This window comes from Engraulis encrasicolus, chromosome 6 (assembly GCF_034702125.1).
Source record: "Engraulis encrasicolus isolate BLACKSEA-1 chromosome 6, IST_EnEncr_1.0, whole genome shotgun sequence".
Classification (NCBI taxonomy): Eukaryota; Metazoa; Chordata; class Actinopteri; order Clupeiformes; family Engraulidae; genus Engraulis; species Engraulis encrasicolus.
Window position 1 is genome coordinate 43,270,412 of NC_085862.1, and position 9,988 is coordinate 43,280,399.

At 40.8% G+C, this 9,988-nt stretch overlaps 2 protein-coding genes across 3 annotated transcripts in view; both read right to left on the reverse strand.

Annotated features, from left to right (window-relative positions):
- Positions 1-981: 981 nt before the first annotated feature.
- mrpl55 (mitochondrial ribosomal protein L55) lies at positions 982-5,744 on the reverse strand. Its single transcript, XM_063201699.1, has 3 exons — positions 5,571-5,744; positions 2,861-3,059; positions 982-1,223 (listed from the first exon to the last, which is right to left on the reverse strand). The coding sequence occupies exons 1-3, from the start codon at positions 5,612-5,614 to the stop codon at positions 1,071-1,073; spliced, it is 396 nt and encodes a 131-aa protein (XP_063057769.1). The 5' UTR covers positions 5,615-5,744; the 3' UTR covers positions 982-1,070.
- A 233-nt stretch (positions 5,745-5,977) lies between these two features.
- Positions 5,978-9,988, reverse strand: part of LOC134451320 (peroxisomal N(1)-acetyl-spermine/spermidine oxidase-like) — a 4,953-nt gene continuing 942 nt past the window's right edge. Inside the window, exons 3-8 of one of the 2 annotated variants that reach the window (XM_063201697.1) lie at positions 9,795-9,988; positions 9,361-9,554; positions 8,629-8,878; positions 7,905-8,017; positions 6,946-7,103; positions 5,978-6,664 (exon numbers count right to left, since the gene is read on the reverse strand). The exon at positions 9,795-9,988 is cut by the window's right edge and continues 242 nt beyond it. In XM_063201697.1, coding sequence (XP_063057767.1) covers positions 6,503-6,664; positions 6,946-7,103; positions 7,905-8,017; positions 8,629-8,878; positions 9,361-9,554; positions 9,795-9,988 — 1,071 coding nt within the window. In that variant the 3' untranslated portion in view covers positions 5,978-6,502. Of the gene's footprint in view, positions 6,702-6,945; positions 7,104-7,904; positions 8,018-8,628; positions 8,879-9,360; positions 9,555-9,794 lie in introns of both variants that reach the window. The other variant, XM_063201698.1, reaches the window with a different exon arrangement.

The following is a 9,988-nucleotide window of genomic DNA, read 5'->3' on the forward strand; positions in this document are numbered from 1 at the left end:
GAGGAAGAGAAATGCTGCCTATGATCCCAAGAACAACACCTTCTCCAACATCATACATGAAAGTGGTAACATTATGTTTTGAGGTTGTTTGTCTGTCCAAGACACAGGACAACTTCACATCGTCAAGAAATGGATGGAGGGAGACATGTAAACGTACAATGTTGCATGCCAACCTCTTTCCCACCACCACTAGACTGAAGGTGGGTCATGGATTGGCCTCCTAATATGATAATAATCCATAGCATACAGCCCAAGCAACGAAGGAGTGGCTCAAGCAGAAGCACATTAAGGTCATGAAGTGGCCTAGACAGTTTCCAAACATTAACCCTATAATAATCCTGTGGAGGGAACAGAAGCTCCCATTTGCCAAGATACAGTCATACAACTTGTGGACAAAAATCCCTTCTAATACATCCACAAACATTGTCATTAACTGAAAGAAATATCTGACCTCTGTTCAAGAAAACAAGGGCTTAGCCACCAAGTATTTTGTCTTCTTTGACTAGAGGGGTCAAATACTTATTTTCCTCAATGGAATACAAATCAATTAATATATATTCTTCAAAGTTATTTTCTGGATTTTCTTTTTGATATTCTATCTCATCATATTAGAATACATTTTATCATTAATATTATAGACTGATCGTGTGTTTATTAGTGGGCAAACCAGCAAAATCAGCAAGGGATCAAATACTTATTCTCCTCACTGTACTGTATATACTATTGGGACTTTGGGACATGACATTAATTGGTTATGTATAAACCAGGAAGAACAAATGATACACTTTCTTCACACACAAATAAATACCTTATCTGAATGCTATCTGATGGCCTGTTTTTTTATCCACAGAGGTTGTCTTCATTTAAAAAAAAAGCCACCTCAGTCGATCAACACACAATAGGTCTTATAGCCTACTGATCACTGGACAGTGTTGTGATAATAGTTATTGCGTTAATTCGTTGAAAGAAAAACATCTTCACTTTAAGAACATTGTAGATAATGTTTATTAATATTTATCTCACAATAATTACACCACACGTCTTGTAAATACAGGTGAAGGAAAGTCTTATCACTTCTTTTTCCAGAACTGGCTGTAGTCGTCAACTTTGAAATCGTCTTTAAATTCATCTTTGTCTTTCTTTGCCACCATCTTCTTTGGGTCCCTCTTCCTCATTCTGATCTTCCGCTCCTCATCCGAGAGAGTGTTGATGTCCACCGGCATCTGAAATGACACAGCACCACCATATACATTCAGTATTGCAGAACAAATTGTTGGGTGTTACCACTCATAGACCTTCTATAGGCCTACTTGGAAAACAAAAGACCTACATTGTAAAATGGGTTATGAATAGTTTAGAAGTAATATGAAAAGCTTTCATAAAATCACGAAATGCTACAGCCACATGAAGAAATAAATGAATGCATGCACAATTCTGATTAAATGGAACAGTATTAGTAACCTAAAATACAGAGTATGGCTATCAGGGGCGGCCACTGGACTGACAAATTAAAAGTCCTGTGTAAGATTCCTTATGCCTGTGCGGCTTAGGGCTTCTGCACACCGGCTCCGACAAAGTGCGACGCACTTTTGCTTCCGACAGAATTCAGACCCCCAAACCAAATTTCACACGAACATAGCATTGGTAGTCAATGGGCGGCGCCGACAAAATAGAACTTGTCTCTAATTGCTATCCGACATCGGAGAATGTCCGCGGACATCGGCGCCAGTGTGCGTGGTTCTATTGAAAACAATGGAATCGAACTTTTGCGGAGCAGTGCGCAGCACTTTGTCGGAGCCGGTGTGCGGAAGCCCTTACACAGGTGATTTTACTAACTAGAAATGCACTCAGAGAGTGCAGACCTCCGCCAAGGAAGCTCAATTTGTTCTAATATTTGTGCCATGGTATGATGCAATCCATGCAGGACTACATATAGGCCTACATACCATTGTGTTCAGAGAAGTGAACCTTCAATGTTAACCAAATTATATGTGTCTCTTTTATTAGCTAGGACCTATGTCACCTGGTTAACTTTAGTATTAGTTCAGCTGTCATTGTGGGATAGGCCAATGTGATTCGTCATGCTGTAATTTGGAAATGCAGTTATTGGATCGCATCGCTATACATAGCCTGGTGACATTGTTTATTCATTGCCTTTCTAAATTATTTGGTGTACCTTCTTTCAGTGGAGGTACCGCGCCTTTGAACTTGATGCCTGGTGGGTGCGTAGGTTCCAGTGGATTAACTTGAAGCAAGGAAGGGGAAGGGGAACTCGCACGTCTGATGTGCGAGTTCCCCTTCCTTGCTTTAAATTATTTGGTGTGTCATACGCAAGTATGGCTTCAGCCATGTAGGAACAGCAAGTTCGTGCGTTATGCATTCTGACTTTGTGGTCAATGTCCATCAATGCACCTCGCAGGCACGCCATGTCATTGCTCAATTCACTTCCACCACCTTGTGGCAGGCCACAAAATGGCAGCGAACGAACGAATGGCCGGACAAACACAGAAATCGGCCGATCACATAACCTCCTGGAGGAGGTAATTACCTCATCAACCTGGCTGAAGTGGTGTGTGAATCAGCTGGTTCATTGAATTGTCTGGAGCAAATACGTGGCAGAGTTTTTACTTTCTGAACCCTGGGGTGTCCACCCATGATGGCTATGAGTGTGTTGCTGGATCTCAAATGGTGCACTTCAGTGTTCACGTTTTAGTTACGCACTGAAACATAGTGCCCCAAGTGCACAAGTGGGCCATTTGAGATTCAGCATGTGTCGTCGAGCACTTTGAGCTGAGCATGTATGGAAACTGACGTTTCCAGCTAGACCTTCAGCTGCTTAAAGCCTTTTCACACCACCTACCTGCAGTATTCTTCTCGGCTCCTTGTATCTGATGTTGATGGTGGAGCCATCGGTGCGCACGAGCAGGACGGGGTACTGTCTCTCAAATTTATTTCTGGTGCACCGGACTATCGATGCCCTGTTGGAGTTTTCATGGAGGGCAGTCGTGTGTAATCCTGCAGCAGCAGCGGCTCGCTCACACAGTGTGTTCTTCAGACATCTGGGAGGGAAAGCACAAAATAAGACATTTGTGGTTGAGCGCAAAACTAAACACACACACTCATACACACACACACACACACACACACACACACACACAAATGACAAAATCGTAACATAGCAGATGAAATAAATCCATTAGCGCAATGACACACAAGGGTGTGTGAGTACTACTAGGGGTATGTGAACACACTGCAGGGGGTACATGGGGGGAAAATGAATAATAACAAAAGTATGGAGCACAGTCAGGCTTAAGGGTAAGCAAGTCAAAGAGTGAGGAAACTGCATTAGATCATGTGGCATCACTTATCTAAATGGCACAAGAAAGACCACCTCTCTCTCTTTACCTGGCCATTCACTGTCTTGTAACACCTGTGTGGCCACCTAGTGGCCCTTGTGTGTAGTAAGTTATTTACCTGACAATTGGTTTAAGTGAACTCATTACCTGTGCTGCCCAGGAGTATGTCATTAGGCAACCTCAAAAGAGGCAATTGTTTGTTTGTGCAGCATACCCTGAAGAAGGCTCTGCACAGGTGTCTGCACTAATCATGTTTTTAACTTCAATATAGGCATGTTTAATACAGGCTTTTTATATTTAATTTTGGGTTAGAAGAGTGCCTTGGAATGGGTCATTTCACGTGAAATCAGACACTTTGGGACCCGACCGTCCGACACAGATTTCAATCATACTTGCTGTGCCTGTTTAGTAGCAAGGTGCATTCGTGTGAATCTGACACCAATATTAAGGGAGAAACAGACTAGCAAAGGTTTACATATGAGGGTAGGACACTAAGCATTCAACATTGATTATATCAGTCAGTGTAAGTCACAAAAAGATGTCTGAGGTGTTGCTTGAAAGCTCTTTTCTGGCTCTACACATTACAAAAACAGCATGGAATACAACAACCTCCAGAATATGAATTATGATACATTGAAAAATTCTAAATTGAATATCAAAAAAAAATATTTTTTTAAATTGCCGGTTTCTAGTCTAAACATAGCCTTTAAGGTCATAAACAACACCTGAAAATGGGGTGTTTTGTTCTTTATTAATTTCAGAGATAATGGCGCGCTGCACCCTCGTTGGTCCCTATTCCAGGTACTCAAAAACTACACAGCTTCTGCCCATTGTCAATGGACACAGTGGAAGCTAGACCATTTTCAGCACTCAGAGAAGGCAGGGTTGAAAGAATAAGCTCAGTAAAGGATTATTTTAAAGATTCAAGCATCAAAGGGTATGTTGTAGCTGTAGCCTAAATGATGTCAACTAGTGGCTAGCATGTGTTGAGGAATGTATGCTGAGCACTGGAGAGGTGAAACTCACTTCCTGCATCCTCATGGACCATCTCCATCCTTCACATGTTCCGATAGACATGCTGTCATGTGATATTACTATGGTATTACCATATTATTACTAGGTGATCTGTATGACACCATATTTTTGAGTCCCATTATCTCTTAAATGAATAAAGAACCAAACACCAAACCAAGCATTTCAGGTGTTGTTCATGACATTGCAGGCTATGTTTAGACAAGGAACATTTTTATATTCAAATTCAAAATTTTCAATGTATCATAATTCATATTCTGCGGGTTGTTGTATTCCATGCTGTTGTGTAATTTGTAGAGCCAGAAAATAGCTTTCAAATAACACCTCAGACATCTTTTTGTGACTTAACTTACACTGACTGATATAATCAATGTTGGATGTATAGTGTCCTACCTCCTCATATGTAAACCTTTCCTAGTCTGTTTCTCCCTTAATATTGGTGTCAGATTCACACAAATGCAGTTCTGGGGTGCTACCTTGCTACTAAACAGGCACAGCAAGTATGACTGAAATCTGTGTCGGTCGGGTCCCAAAGTGTCTGATTTCACGTGAAATGACCCGGATCCCTTTTGATGACATTATTACACACACACACACACACACACTAAAAAGAGTAACTGTGTGTGTGTGTGTGTGTGTGTGTGTGTGTGTGTGTGTGTGTGTGTGTGTGTATTGTATACTACATCTGATTTACAGCACTCCACTTGTCCTTTCCTGTACATTTGTCTATCTGAAGGAAGGATCCACTAATTCCCCAGCTGGAGGTGAAATCTTTTGCAATAAGATGTTCTTTGAAATACTTTGAGTGATTGTTACATTTTTGTTACTTATTTATTACAAGGGGACGCCAAGGGGCTCCTGGGATACTCACCTTCAACAACTATATAGCTAAACCCACCACAAACATTTTGACTGGATTTTGTTGAGAATTAACCAGGTGAGGTTTGGTGATCAGTAGCCCATGCGCACAGGCTAGTATGTTCACTGACGTTATTTGATTTGGCACTACATGAACGATCAAGAAGTATCGTCAATCTCAACTAAACTTAACGTTACAATAATTCGTTTTCTGCTGTGTTAGCCAAACATCCTTCTGATGACAGAGAACTTGGTTGTTGTGTAAGTAGCCTACTGTTAAGCTAGCACCACATTTATGCGTTTCTCAATGCCCATTCCACTTACCTCAATAGACATGTGTTAGCCATCAATGTTTTGTTTAAAGCCATAACTCTGCCGCTTGATTCGGTCAACACAATAAGGTATTTTTTTGAGTGGTTGTTGTCCAATATTATCTCCAGTGCATGAGCATCCTGCGAAGGTCACATGGGTGTGCGTCTGGAAAACTACCACCGTCTGGAAACATAGCCGTTGTTTTTAGGTTCCTATCACGAATTTTGACTTCTTTGTTTAGAAAATCGAATTGAACTGTTGATTTTACTTTATTCATCTGTTGTTGTTGTTGTTGTTGTTGTTGTTGTTGTTGTTATGTCACTCTCCAAGATGTAATAGGTACATGAAAAAAAATCTAATAGATATGGACATTTATTTAAATACATGTTACATTTTTATTATAACAATATTCAGTTGTAAACAATCACAGCACAAATTCAATCAAAAACACTTAGGTCCTATATAAGCTATTTACATGTGCCAATGACTTCCCCCTCCAGGACAGCTCAGTGTGGCTTCCCACATATGTAGGCCTATTTAACTGTAAGTGGAAGCAAAGCAAGTGTTCAGTCAGAAAATCACACTATTTCAACAAATAATTAGAATTGCCCTGAAGACACCACGGTGTTCCAGCATTAAGTAAACATGGGCATGGGGCACTGTGGTGCAGCCCGGTAACCCCTACCCACACACACACACACACATATGGGCTTGCATGCCCATGGCAACTCGGGTTTGAGTCTGGCCTGGGTCCTTTGCAAGCCCTGCCCCATCTCTCTCTTCCCCTCTCTTACTGTCAAACTCACAACTGTCCTATGAGCAATAAAGACACAAAAGAGTAACTAAATATACATAAACTATATGTAAAAAAAATATATGTACGTATATATTTACATAAAATATATGTATATATTTTTAAAAAGTGATCTTGGGCATGGCAGTTATTATATTGTTACTGAAGGAGAACATGGAGTAGATGAAGGTAGTGGTCTGCCATAATGCTGTGCCAGCCGTTCAGCCTCCCTGTGGCCAGACATCAGTGCTCCCTGGACTGTCCCATACAGACTTTTCATGGTGGCCTCCCCAGCAAAGAGCACTTGAAGATCCTGAAGTGGAATGAAGTACATCTTAAGTCATCCATGTCTGTACACAGGATTAAAATAACATTAGCTGTATGTGTCAATAGGAAAAATAAGTTGGGAAGGTCGCAACATGCATCAGTTCACAGTTCTCCACTGACGATAATATTTGACAACAATCACTTAAAAATAAAACTTTATTGTATTGTATTGCATTATAAATCCGGCTTTTAAATAATGGCTAAGACATCATTACACAAATATTACACATAAAACTGTGGAAAGAGCTATTATTACATTGTACTTACTTCAGTGGGGCTTTTCCTGCCTGACAACGGAGCAGCCAACTGGTCCATGATGGCAGCGTCCACACCTGTTGGTACGTAGGCATATGTTCCCCTCACAAATGGTTTACTTTGCCACTGAGTGCGCATAATCGTCTTTGGGCAGGGAATGCTTGGGTCACCTTTGGAAGACATCAGGTTAATTCATCAGTTGTCTGCATTTCACACGAGGTCATCATTGGTTACTCTTTCAAGTCATTCATTTTTAAAGCCAGCAATGCACTCAGAGTGCAGACCTCTGCCAAGGAAGTTGTTTGATAGAATAGGCTATTTTTTAAGCCTTTCTGCCTTGTTTTTGTGGAGTGAGAAACTGGAATGTCAAAATTTGCCCTATCCCGCAATGGTGAAAAATCTTTTGAAAAAAAAAAATCCTAGATCCGGAATTGGAACCAAAATGTAATCACTTCTTCCTTTTGTAATTTCCAACAACTCCATAAACTTCCATCAAAATCCGTTCATAACTTTTTGAGTTATCCTGCTGACAGACAGACAGACAAACAGACAGACAAACAAACCAATGCAACTGAAAACATAACCTCCTTAGCAGAGTTAAAAAATATTTCTCGGTAAACTTTTCAGTAGTTGTCAGCACTAAACAAAGCCAGCTTGTTTACTTCCCTGCAAAACTTCTTCCTGATTGTCCTGCCAATATCTATTAGACGGTAACAGCTGTTGTCAATAGGGAGAGTATTTTTTAGCAACTTTCAAGCCCTACTTGTAGATACTTGGAGGCTACATGAAAACGTACATTAATCACATTAATGTGGGACACATTTTACATTGCATCACATCAAGTGTTTTATCCAGAGGTCTACAAAAAATTACATAAACAAGCTAAAACAGAGGAACACAGAATGAGCAAGAGGAACCGTAAAAGGTCAATAACTGACAGTCATGATGAAATGTTTTGTTAGTATGCTTACCCATAAACCTCCTGAAGTTACAGGTGATAGCAGCTGAGAGTTCAGCTTCTGGCAAGCTTTCAACTTGCTGTGCCACGCTACCCGAACACCAGCCTATCAAGACGTCACCAAACCTATAATGTCAGAAATGGGAATGATGAGGGGAAAATGGATGTCTTTTTTGTAAGGCTTTTTTGATATTTAAAAGTTTGATGCACACCCACACTGCATACATCACATTCGTTTCTAACAGAGCCGTCTAATAAGAGTTGCGCAAACCGGGGACCAGGAAGTCGGTTGGTGATGTGATTCAAGTAGATTAAAATGTTTCTTAACAGTAAACTTCTGTTTGTTGGAAACTAACACAGAACCATCACATACCAAACAAAGATTAAGTACAAACAAATTACATTACCTTTACCACATTTTCTGTGTTCTACGGCCACCTCCTAGAACTAAGTAACTTCTAATAGAACTAAAGTCAATGGGGATTTCCATGTTAACGCTCCGTGAGGCTCCATGAGAGCCGCCATTGCTGTGGAAAGATTGGACCATAGAGGTCTATGGGAGTGACGTAACTCTGTTATTAGATGGCTCTGGTTTTTAAGCAGTAACATAATGACTTTGAGAGGTAACCTCGGGCTTGGAATATCTTTCTTGGCTATGCCAGACAATAACGTTACAGTGGAAGACAGCGGAAGTTGATAGTATTAGTATAGTATAATATCAGATACTAAGTGCTTACTTTTCTCTCGGCCTCATGACAGAAAAGAGTTGTATATTTTTCTGCCACTGGGGGGAGGCAGCAGACAAGGAAGCAGGCGTTTCGTCGCCCCACACAAGGCTGATGCTCTCTGCATCCCTCTCCCAGAAGGCCTCCTCATAAAGCAGGAAGATCTTGTTGATGCAGCCAAACCCCAGCTTCTCTATGGCTTCCCTCTTGTAGTCTGGGAGCTGTGGGTCAAACATGGTGGCTGGTGAAGCCTTGAGACACCCTGTTTTGGAGAAAGAAACAAAGGTTACGGTTGGTCTTTTGCTGCAGATGGGATTGCCAAGGATCTGACTCACTGTTGTCTGAAAATAACAACATCATAATAACATTGCTATTATAAGTAACAGATAAGACTTTGAAAAGGGTTAACGACTTGTTAACTTCACTTTGAGTTTTGAATCTCGCTGTGCCCTTATAATGCTTAGATCATTTTAACTAATCACCCGATGTACAAAGAATGTCTGTGTTATGTATGCAGAATGCAGAAATTGCTTTGGTTAAAAGCATCTGTAAAATGTAATGTAAAAAGAATGCATTGCAAAATGATTCAACACATTTATGGCAATTGACCTGCCTTTATCACACAACAAACACACAGACAGACGAACGCGACCGAAGACATAAGCGGAGCCTAGGTAATGATTAAACACATTTGCGGCAACTGACCTTATGTGTAAGTAAAATAAGACTGTAAAACTGTCTTACCCAGAGAAAAAGTAACAACCACATGGTCACAAAGAATCTTCTCCCCATTTTCGCACTCTATACTGATCGGGTAGAGACGGTTTTCATGATCACAAAAACAACCATCCCAGCTGATTTGTGTCACAGGCCTGTCCATCAGCAGGCGGTCCTTTGGGAAGTCTTCAAGCAGTTTCGTTATCACAGAAAACATATTCCTGCCAAACATGCAACCATGTTAGTAAATGGTTTGATACTTGATGAAACAATATATACATTATGACTTTTTACCCACAGCCCAGAGGTGTATACAGTAGAAGTAGAAGTTACTCATGTAATTCTAGTGCATGATCTTCATAATTTCTACACCAGTTATTCCACTGTGCCTAATGAGGTGGATAGAGTGCATGACGTCTTCTACTTTTACTTTATACACCTCTGCCAAAGCCCATACTCACCCCTCAATGTTCAGGTCTTCTCCCATGGCAGTGTAGTACTCCCAAGAATCCAGGGCCACACTGTTGAGTGCCGGAGCACCAATATCTATCAAGGTGTTTTTGCCGACTAGAGTTAAAATATTCAAGGCGTTCAGCTTTGCTTCATCACTAAGCCGCCACTTGTTGACAAGGGCTTGCGAGCGCTCGACATAGTG